Source organism: Muntiacus reevesi, chromosome 18 (assembly GCF_963930625.1).
Source record: "Muntiacus reevesi chromosome 18, mMunRee1.1, whole genome shotgun sequence".
Lineage (NCBI taxonomy): Eukaryota > Metazoa > Chordata > Mammalia > Artiodactyla > Cervidae > Muntiacus > Muntiacus reevesi.
Window position 1 is genome coordinate 31,757,837 of NC_089266.1, and position 20,534 is coordinate 31,778,370.

The following is a 20,534-nucleotide window of genomic DNA, read 5'->3' on the forward strand; positions in this document are numbered from 1 at the left end:
GATCTTCCCTACCCGGGGATTGAACCCGCATTCCCTGCGACTTCTGTATTACAGGCAAACTGTTTACCTACTGAGCCACTTGGGAAGCCCTCAATAAATGGTGAGAAAAAAAAAAGCTAAAGTGTAGTCACTCAGTCATATCTGACTCTTTGTGACGCCATGGACTGTAGTCTGCCAGGCTCCTCTGTCCATGCAATTCTTTAGGTAAGAACACTGGAGTGGATTGCCATTTTCCTCTCCGAGGGATTTTGCCGACCCAGGGATCCATCCTGGGTCTCCCATACTGCAGGCAGACTGAGCCACCGGGGAAGCCCTCAACGAACGGCAGGCTCTGTAATTAATTAGCATCACCCCAATGTCAGGAGATCAGGTTAGCGGCTAAGAGATGTGCACAGAAGTTGATACTCAGGTGCTCCTTTCCAGGCAGAAGCCACAAAGAGCAGGGGGGGTCCCAGGCAGCTGGCTGGATTGACTGGGTCCTATTCTTCTGAAAACTGTGCAACCTTTAATGGGGTGATGTGGCCCCACAAACAGCAAGCCTGTCCTCAGGAGAGGCCGCGCATCTTAAAAGAAATGTCTTCAGAATTCATTAAGGGCGAACACAAAGCAGACATTCACAGACGAGAATCTCAAAAGGTCATTGGGAAAAAGACTGTTTTCTTTACCTTCTGAAGGCGGTCGACCTTATGCAGCTAATGGTCTCCTACGCGACCGAGTGCTCAGGCCTGGCTGAAAGGGAAGCGGCCCAATTAGACCCGAATAAAAGGAGCTGGCGGAGGGGCTGGAGACGTAGAAAGAGCAAGGGAAATGTGGTAGATTAGGTCAGCTTATTACCTAACTGCCTGCTAATCACTCCGCACGGAGCCTCAGCAGGAAAGCGTCTCACCTCCAAGAGAATCACAGCTTTACAGCCATTTCACAGTGAAAGAGATGGGGGTGCTCTCCAAGCTGCTTGCTTACTGCATTGTTGGAGGGGAGAGTCTGAGGGGTGGAAACACAAACAGGGCAGCTGCAGAATCTGCAATGTTACGGCACAACAACAAACTGTGTGTGTGTGTGTGCACGTACTGTGTGTACACAGTGTATGCATGCACGCCTGTGTGTGTGGTGAGTGTGTACGCGCGATGTGTGCATGGTGTGTGCAATGTGTGGGTAGTACCGTGTGCATAAGTGCAGTGTGTGTCTGTGTGTGTGAGTGTAGTGTGCTGTGCCATGTGCAGTGTGTGTCTGTATGTGTGGTGTTGTGTGTCTGTGAGCAGTGTGTGTCTGTATGTATGAGTGTGGTGTGTGTGTGTGTGCACATGTGTAGTGTGGTGTGCGTGTATGTGCAGTGTGTGTCTGTATGGATGAGTGTGGTGGGTGTGTGTGTGCATGCATGTGTAGCGTGGTGTGTGTGTATGTGCAGTGTGTGTCTGTATGGATGAGTGTGGTGTGTGTGTGTGCATGCATGTGTAGTGTGCGTGTATGTGCAGTGTGTGTCTGTATCTTTGTGTGGTGTGTGTGTGTGCATGCATGTGTAGCGTGGTGTGTGTGTATGTGCAGTGTGTGTATGGATGAGTGTGGTGTGTGTGTGTGTGTGCATGCATGTGTAGTGTAGCGTGCGTGTATATGCAGTGTGTGTCTGTATGAGTGTGGTGTGTGTGTGCATGCATGTGTAGCGTGGTGTACATGTATGTGTAGTGTGTGTCTATGTATGAGTGTGGTGTGTGTGTGTGTGTGTGCATGCATGTGTAGCGTGGTGTGTGTGTATGTGCAGTGTGTGTGTGTATGTATGTGGTGTGTGTGTATGCATGTGTAGCGTGGTGTGCGTGTATGTGCAGTGTGTCTGTGTGTGTGAGTGTGGTGTGTGTGTGTGTGTATGCATGTGTAGTGTAGTGTGCGTGTATATGCAGTGTGTGTCTGTATGAGTGTGGTGTGTGTGTATGTGCAGTGTGTGTGTGTATGTATGTGGTGTGTGTGTATGCATGTGTAGCGTGGTGTGCATGTATGTGCAGAGTGTGTATGTATGAGTGTGGTGGGTGTGTGTGTGTGTATGCATGTGTAGTGTGGTGTGCGTGTATGTGCAGTGTGTGTCTGTATGAGTGTGGTGGGTGTGTGTGTGTGTATGCATGTGTAGCGTGGTGTGCGTGTATGTGCAGTGTGTCTGTGTGTGTGAGTGTGGTGTGTGTGTGTGCATGCATGTGTAGCGTGGTGTGTGTGTATGTGCAGTGTGTGTGTGTGTGTATGTGGTGTGTGTGTATGTATGTGTAGCGTGGTGTGCATGTATGTGCAGTGTGTGTATGTATGAGTGTGGTGGGTATGTGTGTGTGTATGCATGTGTAGCGTGGTGTGCGTGTATGTGCAGAGTGTCTGTGTGTGTGAGTGTGGTGTGTGTGTGTGTGTATGCATGTGTAGTGTAGTGTGCGTGTATATGCAGTGTGTGTCTGTATGAGTGTGGTGTGTGTGTATGTGCAGTGTGTGTGTGTATGTATGTGGTGTGTGTATGCATGTGTAGTGTGGTGTGCATGTGTGTGCAGTGTGTATCTGTATGAGTGTGGTGGGTGTGTGTGTGCATGCATGTGTAGCGTGGTGTGCGTGTGTGTGCAGTGTGTATCTGTATGAGTGTGGTGGGTGTGTGTGTGCATGCATGTGTAGCGTGGTGTGCATGTGCAGTGTGTCTGTGTGTGTGAGTGTGGTGTGTGTGTGTGCATGCATGTGTAGCGTGGTGTGCGTGTATGTGCAGTGTGTGTCTATAAGTGTGCTGTGTGTCGTGTGTGGGTGCACAGGTGCACACTGAAGCACGCTGCAGGAAGGCAGGGTGGGGAAACAAAATCCAGAGACAGCGGAAGGCTTTTCCATTTGATTTTCGACTGTTCCTTTAAATTGCCAAGATTGTACATACTTTCGGGATTTCCTTAGTAAGGCCCTTTCGTGGAGTGGGAATTATAATTTTACCCAAATGACTTATTCAGGAAAAAAAAAAAGACTGAGAAATCATATGGTAAAAATAGTGTGTGCAAATACAGAATAGAGTGTATCGGGGCAGAAGAAAACTACAAAACCAGTGTGGGACTCTAAAAAGGGAGGGAGGAAGGGAGGCAGGGGAGCAGATCCTTGTAACTGCCGGGAGACGTCTGTGTTTGGTGGGAAGACAGTGCTTGGAACCCTGTACCCTGGGGTATGAACCCCAGCTAAGCCTTGCTGAGCCTGTGACTCTGGGCAAGTTCATTTTTGTGTCACACGTAGTGGTGCTCATTTGCCAGAGGTACTGATAACCAGCTCTTTCCAAGGTTGTAAGGCTGCAGCTCTGACATGCGATTGGCTCTTGAAAGATGTTAATTCTTTCTTGGTCTGTTCTTCCTTTCCCTCCTAGGGGTTAGCTCTCTAAGAGATTAGCTGCATCATGGGGATGGTGAGGAGGAGGAAGAGGAGAAGGAGGACAAGGTTTGCAGAGGATGCAATTACTCCACATGCCTCTGCAGACAGACCTGCAGGACAGCTCAACACCTCTGGCCAAGCAGTCCTGCACTCACCTTCATTTAGCAGGTGCCCAGAGGACTGATGCTGAAGTTGAAGCTCCAATACCTTGGCCACCTGATACGAAGCGCTGTCTCATTGGAAAAGACCCTGATGCTGGGAGAGATTGAAGGCAGGAGGAGAAGGGGACAACAGAGGATAAGATGGTTGGATGGCATCACCAACTCAATGGACATGAGTTTGAGCAAGCTCCAGGAGATGGTGAAGGACAGGGAAGCCTGGCATGCTGCATGCAGTCCATGGGGTCACAGAGTCAGACATGACTGAGCGACTGAACAGCAAAAGAGGGGAAACATCCATATGCACAATAAAACTTTCTTGTTTCAAAGAGAAAAAAAAAAGGCCAGGCAAATCAGAGGGGAAAATAGAACAATGGAGATTAAAAACCAGCCCTAAACAACCTCACCCTTGTGAGCAGGCAGAGAGGAAAACACACTGAAATCATTTTATTAACTTGGCTCCATGTATTTATTAATTGCAGCTGCCCATGGTTTACGGGCCACGAAGTATACAGAACAGCAAGATGAATAGGGCTGGGTTCATGCTAATTCTTGCTGGAGAGAAGCAGATTAACCCCAACTCAAGCAGGCATCGATCACGGAGATACACAGAATGTTAACTAAAGGGCGATGTGAAATATGCCCAGAGCCGATCGATAGCCTGTGTCTTGCTGCACTGAGTTGAGTGGGGAGGAGACTGGGAAGACAGGGTGCGGGGGCAAATCTGAGCAAATGTTTAGGAGATGAACGAGGGAGAAATGCCCGGGCGAGGGAAAGAAACAGCCACGGGAAAAGGCAGACTCAGGGAAATGCAGGGTGAACAGAGAGTTAAGAGAAGCTAAACAAGAGGAAGGAAAATAGAGAAGGGGAGGGAAACCAGCAGAAAAGGAAGAGGGAAGAGGGAGGCAGATGAGAAATGAGTGGACAAAAGAAGTGGAGGCATTTGGCCTAAGAGCAGAGAAGTGAACCAGAGCCAGGGACAGAAAACTTACGAGGGGAACAGGAGCAGGACCGGGTGACATTCATCTCATCTTCTAATTAAACTGGGACAACTGCTTTTTGCTTTTTATGCATCTGTGCACTGATTCAGAAAGAAAAAGCAGCCAGAGAGTGGACTCTTGCAAGGGTAACGACTCCGGGGAGGCTAGTGGCTAGGGCTGCTTGTGGTTACTGAATAAACCCAGCAGATTAGGCGCTCAACGTCAGGATAGCCATCTATATGCAAAGTCACATCATTAGCATGTGCAGAGCTGAGCCCTGCTCCCTGGCTTCCACTGCAAGGACTATCCTCAGGGCTAGGGAGACTGTGAAGGTGGCTGTCTGCCCTGGTCCCCACGGTGGCCAGGGGCAGGCAGGAGTGAGAGAGTCTCTGTCACCTCCAGTTAAAAGACAGTGAATGGGTTGGTGTTGGAGAGGAGAGGGATGGAATGGAGGAGGAGGAGAAGAGAGGCTGCTCCTCAGGGGCTGTAGTGGAAATGGTGCCAAAAACAAAGCATTTAGGAAAAAGCTAGGCATCAATTATTTACACTCTCCGTGATCCCAGAGAAGGATTTAAGGTACACCTTTCATAAGATCTAGGGTCTGGCCTTCTGGCTCATACATTTTCTCTGTCTCTGTTCCCACCTCCACCAGTCTTCGTTTCCCCAGAGAATTTCTTCTCCAGTTTCTAAATTTATTTCCTCTTGTGCTCCCCACTTTCTCAGAGGCCCTCTGGGTTAGGAACCCATCCTTCTTGCTTCCAATATCACAACAATTTTGCTTTTATCGGGCTTCCCTGTGGCTCAGACGGTAAAGAATCTGCTTGCAATGTAGAAGACCTGGGTTCGATTCCTGGGTCAGGAAGATCCCCTGGAGTAGGAAATGGCAACCCACTCCAGTATTCTTGCCTGGAGAATCCCACGGACAGAGGAACCTGGTGGGCTACAGTCCATGGGGTTGAAAAGAGTTGGACACGACAGAGTGACTAACACACACTTTGCTTTTATCATGGTACATAATACACCTCAGGGAAGCTTCAAGATTTTGTTGTCATCCCATCCCTGGATCTCCTCCATCAGTCTCTGCCCTTTTCATGTCTTCTGGTCCGTGGGCTTCTTACAGGCAAAACTGTACCCTAGCCACTGTCCTACCCCCGGGGCCCAGCTCAGAGCCTGGTACGTGGTGCCTAGAGCATGGCAGTCGTGGAACTATGCTTTGGGGGCTGAAGTGAAGAGATTCTATCTCATCTTCTCTAATCCTCATAATCGAATGGTCTGTGCCACTTATCACCACCTCCTCCCAACACAGCCCTTCTCTTCACCCCAAATCTCTGCTGATCATGGAGAGAAACATGCTTCTGATTCCTTCTCAGTCTCCTTGGCTAATGTCCTAATCTTGAACTTGACCCTGCATCTCCCAAATTAATTTTAGGATAAGTATGTATTTTGTTTTGTCATACCCACTACTCTCCCTGCAAAGTTTCATCAGCAAACACAGAGCTGCAGAGCATGCAAACACATGGTGATCACACTAAATCCTGAAGAGGAAAACAGTCCAAAGAGAAAGGCCTTACCTTGGTCCTTAAATTAACGTTCACATTGACTTTTAAACAACTGGGGGAGGACAGTCACGACTCTGAGCAAAAGTTGTATTTCATTTGTACAGGGATTCATGCTAGTCTTGGGCTCCCCAGGTGGTGCAAGCGGTAAACAACCCACATACCAATGCAGGAGACACAGGAGACTCAGGTTTGATCTCAGGGTTGGGTGGATCCCCTGGAGGAGGAAATGGCAAACTACTCAAGTATTCTTGTCTGGAGAATTCCATGGACAGAGGAGCCTGGCAGGCTACCATCCATAGGGTTACAGAGTCAGACACAACTAAAGCAACTTAGCACTCATGCTAGTCTTGTAGTTTTTGGAGCCACCTTGATGGTGGAAAAGTGGAGAAGTTCAAGGCAGTGGCTTTGTGGGCACGGCCAGCTGCATCCAGGTCAACTCACTGGCCATTTCCCATGAGACCGCTAGCAAGAAGACTATGGGTAATTTGAAAACCAACTGAATTTGTCGACTGATTCCTTGAGACTTCGACCTGAGACTATGATCAGAATTTCCTGAACTTCTAGTAGAACTACCATCACATGATGACTATTCTAAATCAGTTACTGAATCATGGGTTCTTCCAGGCAATGCGAGGCTGACCACCCTGCTGTCTTGGACCTCTTCTTACTCTGCGCTTTGCTGTGTTTCACTTGCTCCCTTTTTATTTGGTCATCCTACCTTTAGGCAGACACGGACGTGAAATAAAGAAAAGAAAGACCAAATGCTGACCTAATGACATAGCCTGGGAATTGCAGATACACTATAATTCTCTTATTGCATTCTCCATACATAAAATGTAATGAAAAGTAGGCATAAAAGAAAACTTAATTGCCATGAGAGAATCAAGTAGGATTGCCACATACCTTGAAAGGCAACTATTCTTAAAAATTAATTAATTTGATAAATATTTGTTTCTTCCTCATTTTTTTTCTTTTTTTGAAATCTTAAATACTACACTTTATTTTAAAAATTGAAGAAGAGCTGATTTACAGTGTTGTGTTAGTTTCAGGTGTATAGCTAAGTGATTCAGATATATATGCATATGTATGCATGTATACATACACACATATACATACACACATATTTACATACACACATGTATACATACACACACATATATGGTAGTGGTGGTTTAGTTGCTCAGTCATATCTGATTCTTTGCAACCCATGGATTGTAGCCCGCCAACTTCCTCTGTCCATGGGATTCTCCAGGCAAGAATACTGGAGTGGGTAGCCATTCTCTTCTCCAGGGGATTTTTCTGACCCAGGGATCAAACCTAGGTCTCCTGCATTGCAGGCAGATTCTTTACCAACTAAGCCACCAGGTAAGCCCATGTATGTGTGTGTACTTTTCAGATTCTTGTAGGTTATTACAGAATATTCAGTATAGTTCCCTGTGCTATACAGCAGGTCCTTGCTGATTATCTATTTTACAATAATGGTGTGTATCTGTTACTCCCCAAACTCCTAATTTATCCCTCCCCCAACTCTCTTTCCCCTTTGGCAATCACATTTGTTTTCTATGTCTGTGAGTCTATTTTTGTGTAGTAAATAAGCTCATTTGTATTATTATTTAGATTCCATATATAAGTGATAACACATGGTACTTCTCCTTCTCTGCCTGACTTACATCACTCAGTATGACAGTCTCTAGATCCTTTCATGCTGCTGCACATGACGATATTCCATTCTTTGTTGCTGCTGCTACTTTTTGGATCCCTGGGTTGCTCCCTCCTGCAAGGAACTGGGGCCTGACGGGAGGAGAACACTCACCTGCACCATGCCCAGTCGCCCCAGGAAGCCATCCAATCTCACAAACACCAAAGAGGACTGGAAATCCCACTCTCGGACTTCCTGGTTCTCTTTGAAGTAAGAATGGAGATTCTCCCTTCTGTCCTGAAACAGCTGCTTGAAGAAGCTCAGGGTGTCCATGACCACATGCAGTTTCCTCTCACCGTCTTCAACCTCACCTCTCAGGAGGTCTTCTGGGCAGAGATAATTAGAGGCCTGGAGGGCAGACAAGTGAGTGGCACTAAGCCTGGCTGCAGATGCAAGGATGGTCCACAACTCTGCCCAGCCTATGGCTCTTCACTGAGCGACCGCCCATGCAACATTTTCCAGAAGCCTAATAGAGGAAACATCAGACCCCATCCTTCAGTCCCACAGTGGGATTGGGACCAGGGGTCAAGCTATGGTCAGTGACGGGCTCAGGGGTGGCAAGTGACCAGTCAGAGACAAGGAAACACAGTGAGACTTCTCTTGGGACAGCTGGGGCTGGACAGGCATCCTTTCCAGGTTTCTGTTGTGACTCACTGGCTTTCTGGGCTCCCCTAGTGGCTAGATGCTAAGAATCCACCTGCCAATGCAGGAAACATGGGTCCCATTCCTGGTCCAGGAAGATACCACATGCTGAGAAGCAACTAAGCCAGTGCATCCCAGCTACTGAGCCTGTGCTCTCGAGCCCAGGAGCCGCAACTATTGAAGCCGTGTGCCCTAGAACCTGTGGTCCACAGCAAGAGAGAAGCCCATGCACTGCAACTAGAGAGTAGCCCCTCCTCGCTGCAAGTAGAGAAAACAGCCTGAATGCAGCAGCTAGGACCCAGTGTTGCCAGATAAATATATAAAGTTATATACATATATATATGATCATTAAGGAGGTTGAAATTCACCATCTCTACCCTGCGCCCAAACCCAGGTCCTCCAAAGTACCCCAGCAGGACTGAGAACAGCGTTGGGAATTACTGTCTAGGATGATAAAGCAATTCAAGTCTGAGAATCCTCTGCTAAGTCTCTTCAGTCGTGTCCGACTCTTTGCAACCTCATGGACTGTAGCCTGCCAGGCTCCTCTGTCCATGGAATTCTCCAGGCAAGAATATGAGTGGGTAGCTATGCCCTTCTCCAGGGGATCTTCCAGATCCAGGGATTGAACCTGGGTCTCCTGCATTGCAGGTAAATTCTTTACCATTTGAGCCACCGGAGGAGAACCCTTTGGGCCCTCATTATTGCTCTGAAAAAACGGATGCACACTCTACACTTCTTGTGACTTGGACCATCCAGCCCCTGGGGTGAGGCTGGCGACTGCTGGGTGCCCACCTGCTGGATCAGAAGGTTGCAGATCTCCTGCAGCAGCACCGTGAGCCGCCCTGGGCAGCGGTAAGACTCACACGTGGCCCAGATCAGGCAGACCACGTGCAGCAGGGGCCGCAGCTGGGGCTTCACAGCGGGAAACTCCAGGCTCTCGAGGCTCTCCAGGTGACGGCTCAGTGGTGCCAGGTGGGTATAGATGTCCCGCGCCTCGGTCAGAGCTGGAAGGAACAGGAGACAACCCATCACAGTACCAGCTTGAGGCTCACACCCGCCAAGCGGAGCCCTGAGGCCTGAGCGTGAAGGATCAGAAAGCAAGGGTTGTGATCTCTTGCTGGGCTGAGGGAGCAGAGAGGGCGGGCCAGCTCTTGCGAGGAAACACTGAAATCAGAAGAGCCCTGGGCAGCTGGGAGAGGGGTCTGAGGAGCCCTTCTTACAGAATTCTTGTATCTGAACGGCCTCCTGGCCCTCCCAGCCCCAGGCCCTCAGGTGCTGTGTGTGTAGAAAATGCTCGGTAACTGCTTGCTGGTATTATCTCTGAGGTAATATGGGATGGATGACAGAGGACGGGTTTTAAGAGTCAGAAAGATCTGCCTTCAAATGCCGATACATCAAATGCGTGACCTCAGGCATGACTATCCTGTCTGAATCTCAACAACAGGCTGAACAAGTAACTCATTTAAAGGGTTCTTGTGAAGGCAGCAAGACTGAATCTTCACACACGGCTAGCTCAGTGCTTGGACCAAAGGAGGTGTTGCGTGCATGGTCGGATCTCTAATAAATATTTGCCAGTAAAGAATCTCATTGAGCTCTTAGGGAGGACAAGTCACAGGGAATAGAGAAATAGCTCAGGCTGATTATGGCAAGGCTCTGCTGGTCTTCAAAGTCAGGAAAACCTCCTGCCATTTCCATTGAATGAAGCCGAGGAAAGAGAGCACTTTCCATCTGCCGTCCTGTGGTGGCTGAGAGGGGAAAGGAGGAAAACCGTAGCTCTGGGTGCCAATTCTGCAGAGCCACTGAGAGGGGATGCAAAGGCCCGGAAATGGGTGTTTTAGGAAGGCTGCTTCTTTGCAGGGCAGGTAACCTGGCGCTGTCATATGACAGCAGATGGTCTTGGGTTATTTTATGTGGATGAAGCTCAGCATTCATCCTAAAAGAAACTCAAAATATATATACTGTTTAGTAAACAGTTGCAATATACCAAACACCATCCAACTCATAGAAAAACTCACAGAAAATCGTTCGAGGTAGCTTCATTATTTCCATTTTGTAAGCAAAGGAATTAGGACCTAAGAACTTCTCTGGTTGTCCAGTGATTAAGACTCCACACTTTTGATGAAGGGGGCATAGGTTCAATCCTTTGTCAGGGAACTATGATCCTGCATGCTGCATGGCGCAGCCAAAAAATAACAAATAAATTTCTTTTTCTAATTTTTTGTAATTTGTTGCATGCTCGGCTGTGTCTGACTCTGCGGACTCCACAAGAACTGTAGCCCTCCAGGCTCCTCTGTCCATGAGATTCTCCAGGCAAGAATACTGGAGTGGGTTGCCATTTCCTCCTCTGGGGGAACTATCTTCCTGACCCAGGGACAGAACCTGCATCTCCTGCATTGGCAGGTGGATTCCTTACCACTTGAGCTAGCAGAGAAGCCCAATAAATAGATAAATAAATAAAACCACTGTACCATCTGATAAAAATTGCTGAAAATTAAAAAAAAAATGAAGACCTAAATAACCTGCCTTGAGTCTACCAGTTAATTGGTCAGCCCTGCCCAGTTGAGCAAAAGCAGGATTATACCCGAGTTTATTACACTGATGGTTGTGGGGCTCACTATACATGGGAGTTTGGGATGTGTACATCAGTGCTCTATACCCCAAATGGAGTTGTGGGAAGGACTATGTAAACCAATTTTTTAAAGACAGATATCATGTTAAATCGATTAGAACAGCAATTCTTAAATGGGAGGGTTTGATGGAAGTATCAGAACCACTGTAGGGTGGGTGGGGGGTTGTCAGAATCCAACAGTCATTCCAATGAGCACATGCTCAGGCTTTCATCTGTGCCTTGAGGGAAAAGAAACTGAGAGTATCACACCACGGGAGCTTCCTTTTCATGTTGCACTTTTTAATAAGAAAAATCTCCTTTAATCATACAAATACGCACTCCCCTGATTTTCAAGAGCTCAACACTTGAGGGCTAGCTCATCTGCTCCAGGGTGCAGTCACCTTGGCTCACAAGGCAGATGAAGAAAGATACAAACAGAGTTAGGCTAACAGCGTTTAAAAAATGCAAATATCGGGCATATCCTGGTTGCCTAGTGGTTAGGACTCCGTGTTTCCACTGCACAGTGCCTGGGTTTGATCCCTGGTTGGGGAACTAAAATCCCACAGGCCAGGCAACGTGGCCAAAGAAACCCCAAACAAAACATATTCAAATATAAACTCCAGTTGCACAGAAATATGTGTGGTTTGCTGGTAAATCTTTAACCACAAGCTCTTCTGGGACAAAAGCCTTGATCCCAAAAGCCTTTAGCATTTGCCAATTTCTGGGATGTAAATACTCCTAATCTTCCCACCATGTCTGATCTTAAGCTACTAACTTGATGTCACTGAGTGTTGGGGAGCGTGTGTTCACAAGGGTTGTGTGCAACGGGCTCTCGTGGGAACCCAAGAGCCAGTTCCATGGCAGCTCCAGAAAACTTCTGGACTTTACATCTCTCCCACATACACGTGCTAAGTAGCTTCAGTCGTGTCCAACTCTTTGCAAGCCCAAGGACCATAGCCCGCCAGGCTCCTCTGTCCATGGGATTCTCCAGGCAAGAATACTGCAGTAGGTTGCCATGCCCTCCTCCAGGGGATCTTCCTGATCCAGGGATAGAACCCATGTCTCTTATGTCGCCTGCATTGGTAGGCGGGTTCTTTACCACCTGGAAAGCCCTTTTCTCCACAGGCTTCTACCCACAAATATCCTGGACTGGCAACTGGGCCGCACCGTGCCAACCTTGCCTCCTAGTGGCCAGAGGCAGGGACTCCCTGCTTGGTCTTCACTCCCCCGGTCCTTTCCTTTCCAGGATACCCTTACTTCCTGTTCCCAAGGTTCTTTGTTGCCCAAAAGATTGCACTTCAGAAAATCTTGTTCCCACACATTTTTCTACGTTCTTTTAACCTCCCTCTTTACTCCCCATGTGCCCACCAATCCAGGACTACATCTTTTCCTCCCTCTCTCTTCTGTCCATCTGTGAACCAAAGAACTGCCCTGATCAAGACATATAGTATGTCTGTGCAAAGCACATACTATCTGCAGAATAAAGACAAAAACTCTTTAAATTAGTTTGGAAGTAAGGAAAATCAGGTGCCAGCTAAAAGATTTTTATTCTCTGAAGATCCCAACAAAATTTCTGACCAAGTCTCTACCTGGCAACTGTGATCAAAATTTCTCTTCTTCCATTATTTGGACTGAGTTATATATTTCAAGGATTTCTATTTTTACAGTGATATTTCTCTGAGACAATTATGAGGATATTGTCTTTTTTTCTAATTTCTTTTCATTGCCATAATATATTCTTTTGCAAAAAACTTTTAGAAAGAGGTCTGGGGAACCAAATCTTTCAATACTATTAATCAATGTGAATGACTATACTCTATTAATCCTTTAAAGTGAAAAATATACTTGGGGTTCTAAACAATAAACTCATAAATATGCTTTTATTATATGTTTTATTTCAGAGCCTCAATTTCCGTCCTTGGCATATCCCCTTTATGATATCTGTCATGACTGCCTACAACCTGTAGTATTACTTCATACCTTTCCCTAATTTGACTCTAAATTTAACCTAAATAAAACCATATAAAATGAAACCATTAAATCTCTATAAAACCATAAATGGAAAACTCACATCACATGCCCAAAAAAGGAGTTACCGTTTTGCATATTTTAAAATATGGATGAACCTAGAGTTTGTCATACAGAATGAAGTCAGAAAAAGAAAAACAAATATTGTATACTAACGTGTATATGTGGACTCCAGAAAAATGGTATTGATGAACCTAATTTGCAGGGCAGGAAATACAGATGCAGATATAGAAAATGGATTTGTGGACACAGTGGCGGAGGAAGAAGGTGGGGTGAATTGAGAGTAGCATTGACATATATACACTGCCATGTGAAAAATAAATAGTGGGAATCTGCTGTCTAGCACAGGGAACTCAGCTGGATGCTCATCACAGACCTAGAGGGGTGGGACGGGGAGAAGGATAGGCAGGAGGCTCAAGAGGGAGGAGGTGTATGTGTACATACAGCTGATTCATGTTGTTGTGCAGCAGAAACTAAGACAACATTGTAAAGCAATTATCTTCCAATTTTAAAAATATATTAATTAAATTAAACTTAAAACATAAAAAATAAAATACACCTGCTCAGACATCTACTCCAACCATCTCTCTTACTAACAGTGGTACACAGATCATTTCTGGGGATGCTACCTCATTTGAATTGGAGTATAAATTGGGAACAACATTTGATTGCTCCAAGACACAAAACCTCTCAGAGAAGCAATAAACTGGGGCCCCAATAGGAACCCCATTCCAAGCTAGGTCTAGGTGCTGACAGAGGGCCTCTGGGATGAGAAATTAGGGTCCGGAAGGACCTCAGAGACCAGCTCCTTAAGCCAGCTATTCTCTGTTATAAAGCACAAGCACTTTACAAGCAAAAGTACCACTGGTACTTTATTCCTTCATCTGCACGGTTTCCAAACCCCACACCATAAGGAGGAGAAGGTGGGGCAGAGATCCACCAATGGGCTCTGGACACAGCACACTCCCTCTTTAGCACAGCAAACACACCTTGGTAAGCTTTACATTCTGGACTGACACAGGAGACTGCATTTAAAGAAAAGAGTTCTGATCAGAGAAAAAGCATTTGAAAATCACTGCTGAGGTTAACCTTAAATAACATGAAATTGCAAACACCTTTAGAAGCACATTTCAACCTACAATCCCCGAGAGCCGGGAAGAGGTTTGACAGGAGAAAGAAGTGACGTGCACTGATGAGGGGAGAGGAGCCCTGAAAGGATTTACCTACTTCTAAGTACAAGACTCTGCTGGATTCGCAGTTTGGACAAGGGCCGATCTTGTCTGGTGCTCAGAACACCAGGAAACTGCAGTCCCATCTGACACAAGTAGGAAGAGAAAAAGCAGAATGGAGCTAGAAATGGAACAGAGACTTCCCAAGGAGCTGGGGGTGGAAGGACATGAATTCCAAAGATGAGGGATTACGATTTACAGTCAGTAAGGAACTCACACTTACATCCTCTCCCAGCAGCCCAGGGAAGCAGGTGGCAAGCGTATGCACTATAAGCAGAGTACACGCAAAAGCTCAGAGAGGTTAGGTGACTCTGCCAGGGTCACAAAGCTCTGGAAATGCAAATAGAGCACAGGGTGGCTACTTTCCTGCTTCTAGGTTTGGTACTCTTGCCGATGTGCTAGACCACCTCAGGTTGGAGGGGCTGCGAGGACTGGAAGCTGCTGAAATCAGACAGGAAGATAATCTGGCACTAAATAACAAAGTTGAGTCAGTGTATGAAAATACTTGTGGATCCTCACCTGCTCCAATGTCTCGGAACATGGCTTGGAAAGCTGGAAAGTAACTGCTCTGAAACTTGTCCAGAAGTCCCGCCATGCCCCTCCTCTTTATTGTTCTCAGCTGATTATAAATGGATTCCAGGTCTTCATACCTGCAATACCAGGAGACGCGTCAGTCCACAAGAACATCAAGGGACACAGTCATGCCGCCATGACCAGCCTTCAGATAGACCGAGAGAGGGGGTCTGCCTGGGGATGCTTCTGCAGAGGCCATGCTCTAGTCCAAAGAGCTGGGGCCTCTGTTCCCAGAATAGTGAAGGCAAGAGCCTCAGTCTGGACACAGGTTCAAGAGAGCAGCTGCAGGAGGTAACAGCAGGGAACACTGCCGACCATCTGGTAGCTCAGAAGCTCAGCAGCTGGAGGTCATTAGCTTTCACAGTGAGGTTTTGGGTGGGGTGAGAGAGGTGTTGTCAGAGCAAGGCTGCTGGAGAAGGGCCCCACAGTAGGTCAGCAGAGTGGTCAGGAAACTAGGCAAGAGGATGGGGCATCTCGGCATGGGACGCAAACAGGGCTGGAGCCCTACTGGTATCCCTGGTCACGTGACATGCAAGGACAGGGAGGTCCCCCCTCACACATCAGTCTGTCTGTCTCCTTTAGAGTAGGAGATTAACCAGCACAGTGATAAATAGGAGCAGGGAAATGCGGAAGAAGAAGGGGGATAATTAGGTCTTTCTGGAACCTGTGGGGCTGGGACACCATGGGTGATGGACTTTCAGCCCTCCTAATGACCACCGAGAACCTAAGAGACAGTGTTCAGCAGTGTACTGCCAAAACCCGTCTCTTTCTCTAAATCCTACAAAAAGAAAAAAAAAAGTGTGCATATTGACTGTCCAAGGAGAGGGAGCAGACAAGTAGAAGAAAATACATAAGCGAGTTCATTAACTTTGCATGTGGCTGAAAGAGCCTTTGAAGAAACATGGGAAGATAAACTGACTGCAGCTCAAGAACTGAGGCATGACCATTGAACCTTGGCGAAAGTGTCACCTCCCAGTACACAGAAGAGCTGCCTTGACCCAAAAGACACTAAGCTGTTGGCTCTAGGGCTGATGAGAGACGCCTGGGGGGTGGGACTGGACTCAGTAGTCACCTCCCCCAGCCCATTTCCACTGTGAGGCATCTGCTCCCAGGGTCCCAGTCTATGCCCACCTGCTCCTCCAGAATTCCAGCTCCACCTTCGGGGTAGGGTTCTCCCCCTGGAGGAGCGGCTGGGAAGACTCTCTCTTGAGCACCAGCTGGATTTGGTGGCTCCACTGGATCACTGCAGACTCAATGGCATAGATGACGGACTTGTCCGTAGAATCCAAGCTGCGAAAGAGACAAGAAGTCTCCTGGGATGCAGGGAAGAGCTTAACTCTATGTACTATGCCGCTTCAGTCGTGTCTGATACTTTGTGACCCCATGGACTGTAGCTCGCCAGGCTCCTCTGTCCATGGAATTCTTCAGGCAAGAATACTGGATTGGGTAGCCATGGCCTTCTCCAGGGGATCTTCAGGACCCAGGGACTAATGCAGGTCTCTTATGCTGCAGGCGGATTCTTTACCATCTGAGCCACCAGGGAAGCCCCAACCCTTGCTTGAGTCACACCAATGCCAGCTAGCTCCCTGCTTGACAAGGCAATGCATTCTTGGGGAAGATCAGCTCTCCTTGGCAAAGAGTTTCTCTCTACGCGGGACCAGGTTCATGTCACTGCCAGTCCCTCATCTGGTCTCATTTCTGACCTCCTCAGCGAGAAGAAACAGGTTACCTCCTCCTCCATCAGGCAAGTTGTCAGATGTCCGAACATTACTATCCTCTGTCCTCACTTTTCCAGTGAAGAATGGAATTCCCATGTTTTCTTCCTCATACACCTTTTAAATAAACTAACTAGGGATGTTTAGAAAGGATTAAAAATCAAAAATACATTCTGATTGCCTTTTCATATGGTCTGACCTGACAGTTATTCATGGCACTAGTGGTAAAGAACCCACTGCCAATGCAGGAGATGTAAGAGACAGGGGTTCAATCCCTGGGTGGGGAAGATCCCCTGGAGGAGGGCACAGCAACCCCACTCCAGTATTCTTGCCTGGAGCATCCCATGGATAGAGGGGCCTAGAGGGTTACAGTCCATGGCGTTGCAAAGAGTTGGACACGACTGAAGTGACTTAGCACACACCCAGGCATGCCGAGAAAACAGGACACAGGTGAGAGAGAATCTGTCATTTGCATTTTTCATGCCGGAAACCCACTTTTGCTTCATTTAATCAAGTTCATATTTGCTGAGCAATGATATGGCACAAGTGATTATGGACGGAATTAAAGGCAGAAGATACTCACCTCCCAGTAATACGATCCAGCCTCTTGGGAAATTATCAAATTTGAACAGAAGGAGACAAACACCACAACGATTATCCATTCACACTGAATGTTGTTATAGTCAAAGAGAAAAGGAAGAGAAGAAGGGTCGTTTGAAGGTATTTATTTTGAAAAATATATATTTTTATGAAGCCACGATAAGTTTTCCAGTTAACTGGGATCGCTTCAAATTATAATTACATAGCAAATTACTTCCAATATGAAAAAACTCACTGTAAAGTATATTTCTATCCCATGCATTACTCATTCTGCAGATCAAATCATGGGCCCTGAATAGACAATACATTTGGAAAGTCCCAGCAATGTGGCAGACTGAACTCGTGAAGGAAAGTGGACTGTTGCCACAAACATATAGAATGCTTACTAGAAGACGATTAAAAATATATATATTATTTTAGGTACATAGCCTGACTCGAAAGAAAAAGCAGAAAATCTCCACAGGACAGAAGCAAAGATAGCTCAGGGCTGGAATGGTAAGTGGAAGCTGACAGTGGGTATCGCTCCTATAAGAAGAGCCATGGGGATTAATGCCTCTCCAGTCACAGAAGGCAAGGATCTCAAGCCTCGATAAAGCCGATTTGTTTCTACTTGGGGGAAAAAAAAAGTCCCCAGGACCTGAAAACACTCTCCATCTGCTGCTGGTAGAGGGTCTGGACAGCGACATGATGTACTGAGTAAATGCTGGGAAGAGGCGTGCTGTCTCCCAGACTGGACCTGGGTCTCTGCCAACGATGAGACCCTGTCCTGATAAGGAAAGCGCTGGAATCAGTGTGGCTGCTCTCAGTCCTCAGATAGTTCTGAGCGGAAAGAAGGCCGTGTTGCTGTGATAGCCTTCAGAGACTTGGGTGGGGGTACTGGGGCGAGGGTGGTAATCAGCACGGAACACACAGTCCGAGGATGCTGGCCAACAGCGGGCTCGTGTGCAGAAGAAGGAGACGTGCAGAGGCAGGGACAGAAAAGTCGTACAGAAAACATTCTGATAAACCGCATCTCCCCTATCTCCGAGGCCCATATGGCCAGCCTGGCGGTACTTACGCAGCCTCGATTTCAGACCCTTCAGAGCCCAGGTTTTCTGAGCCGACTGGAAGGGGCAGCAGGGTTTTTCCCTTCGCTTGCTCAAGGAGAACCAGAAGGTCACCCTGGAGGCTGTAGGCATGCCGCTGGACATCTTGACAAACCACGTGGGGCCAGTCTAGGTGGTTCTTCTTATTGGTCAGGACAGGGATGACAACCTGGAACAGATGTGCACAGGAAACAACTTCTGAAACCCTAAAGAAAGACTGTTCTGGGGGGGGAAGTTAGGCAGTTTGGGATCAATGTGTACACACTCCTATATTTAGAAGGGATAACCAAAAAAAAAAAAGAAGGGATAACCAACAAGGGGGCTTCCCAGGTGGCTCAGTGGTAAAGAATCTGCCTGCCAAGTAGGAGACACAGGTTTGATCCCTGCATCAGGAAGATCCCCTGGAGAAGGAAATGGCAACTCGCTACAGTATTCTTGCCTGGGAAATCCTATGCATGGAGGAGACTGGCAGGCTACAGTCCATGGAGTCAAAGAGCTGGACATAATTTAGCTGCTAAACAATAGCCACCGACAGGCACCTACTGTGTAGCACAGGGAACTCTGCTCAATGTTACGTGGCAACCTGGATGGGAGGGGAGCTTGAGGGAGAGTGGATACATGTATATGTGTGGCTGAGTCCCTTTGCCGTCCACCTGAAACTATCACAATATTGTTAAATCAGTCCTTCACTAGCTCTCGGAGTTGGGTCAGATTCACATCCATTGAGTCAGTGATGCCATCCAACCATTTCGTCCTCTGCCGCCCCCGTCTCCTTTTTCCTTCAGTCTTTCCCAGCACCAGGGTCTTTTCCAATGAGTTGGTCACATCAGGTGGTCAAAGTATTGGAGCTTCAGCTTCAACAGTTAATCAGTTATGAAGTGAAAGTTGCCTGACTTTTTTCGACCCCGTGTACTGTACAGTCCATGGAACTCTTTAGGCCAGAATACTGGAGTGGGTAGCCTTTCCCTTCTCTAGGGGATCTTCCCAGCCCAGGTCTCCTGCACTGCAGGCGGTTTCTTTACCAGCTGAGCTACAAGAGAAGCCCAAGAACACCGGAGTGGGCAGCCTTTCCCTTCTCCAGTGGATTTTCCTGACCCAGGAATGGAACCAGGGTCTCCTGCATTGCATGCGGTTTCTTTACCAACTGAGCTATTAGGGAAGCCCTAATCAACTATACCCCAATACAAAATAAATTTTTTTTTAAAAAGGAAGGCTATTCTGAAAAATGTTGAGAGAGCTAAGTACAACCTTTCGCAGGTCCCTATCTGGTAAGACCTAACAGCTAATGCCTAACATTATGAAATAAACATTATGTACTGCCTTGACATCTGGTAAAACTGGGGGTGGGGGTGGGGGGCAGCTGCAATAACTAGTCACAAGTTTCCCGACCCACTCTGCTCCTGCAGAGAAGGCACCTCATCCCACATCCCTGTTTATCAAGGGCACCAGGCATGTCTGTTTCTCATCCTGGGGAGTGGGCTTCGGTTCCTTGCCAGCCAATAGAATATCCCCCCAAGCCAATCCCTCAGGAACCAGTGGGCCCCACACTCTCTGGAGAGTACCAAGTTTGCCCGCCACACTTCCTGGTCGTTCCCTCTGTTCCCACGTGCGACCCCTATGTGGCCCTGCCTGGCACAGAGTCCTCTTCCTCTGGACTGTATCTGTGTTAATAACCTGTGAGCCATCTCATCTGTCCGTGTTGTGTGTTCAGCTGTGTCCAGAACCCTAGGGCAGGAATCCCTTCCTCATCACAGGGTGAATAGGAGTGACTGAAATTGTCACAAAGGCCAAGCGGCAAAAAAAAAAAGCAGGACAAATACAGGTAAGCATGACCTTCTGTCTACAGGTGGTCTCAGAGGCCATTTTATTTATCTACTTATTTTATTGCCAGTTTAGACTTTATTACTATATTTTATTATACCAGTATTTGGGTAATACGTGTGTGTGTGTGTGTGTGTGTGTGAGCGCGCGTGCGTGTGCACGCATGTGAGCTCAGTTGCTCAGTCATGTCCAACTCTTCTTTTGACCCATGGACTGTAGCCCACCAGGCTCCTCTGTCCATGGGATTTTCCAGGCAAGAATACTGGAGTAGGTTGCCATTTCCTTCTCCAGGGGTTCTTCCTGGACCAGGGATCAAACCCTTGTCACCTGCATTGGAAGGCAGATTCCTTACCACTGAGCCACCAGGGAAGCCCAATATCCACTGATACAGCCACGCGTTAACACAGGAGCAAAGCTGCGGAAACTCAGTGTGTGGGAGCCCAATCATAGGGAAATGAAGGCCGTGCCATTAGTTTATGA

The 20,534-nt window shown here is 47.4% G+C and overlaps 1 protein-coding gene across 1 annotated transcript in view; it reads right to left on the reverse strand.

The window, feature by feature from the left end:
* Positions 1-20,534, reverse strand: part of DNAH9 (dynein axonemal heavy chain 9) — a 282,174-nt gene that overhangs the window by 253,452 nt on the left and 8,188 nt on the right. Inside the window, exons 2-6 of the mRNA XM_065908483.1 lie at positions 18,206-18,402; positions 15,965-16,123; positions 14,780-14,910; positions 9,188-9,399; positions 7,868-8,101 (exon numbers count right to left, since the gene is read on the reverse strand). Coding sequence (XP_065764555.1) covers positions 7,868-8,101; positions 9,188-9,399; positions 14,780-14,910; positions 15,965-16,123; positions 18,206-18,402 — 933 coding nt within the window. The remainder of the gene's footprint in view (positions 1-7,867; positions 8,102-9,187; positions 9,400-14,779; positions 14,911-15,964; positions 16,124-18,205; positions 18,403-20,534) is intronic.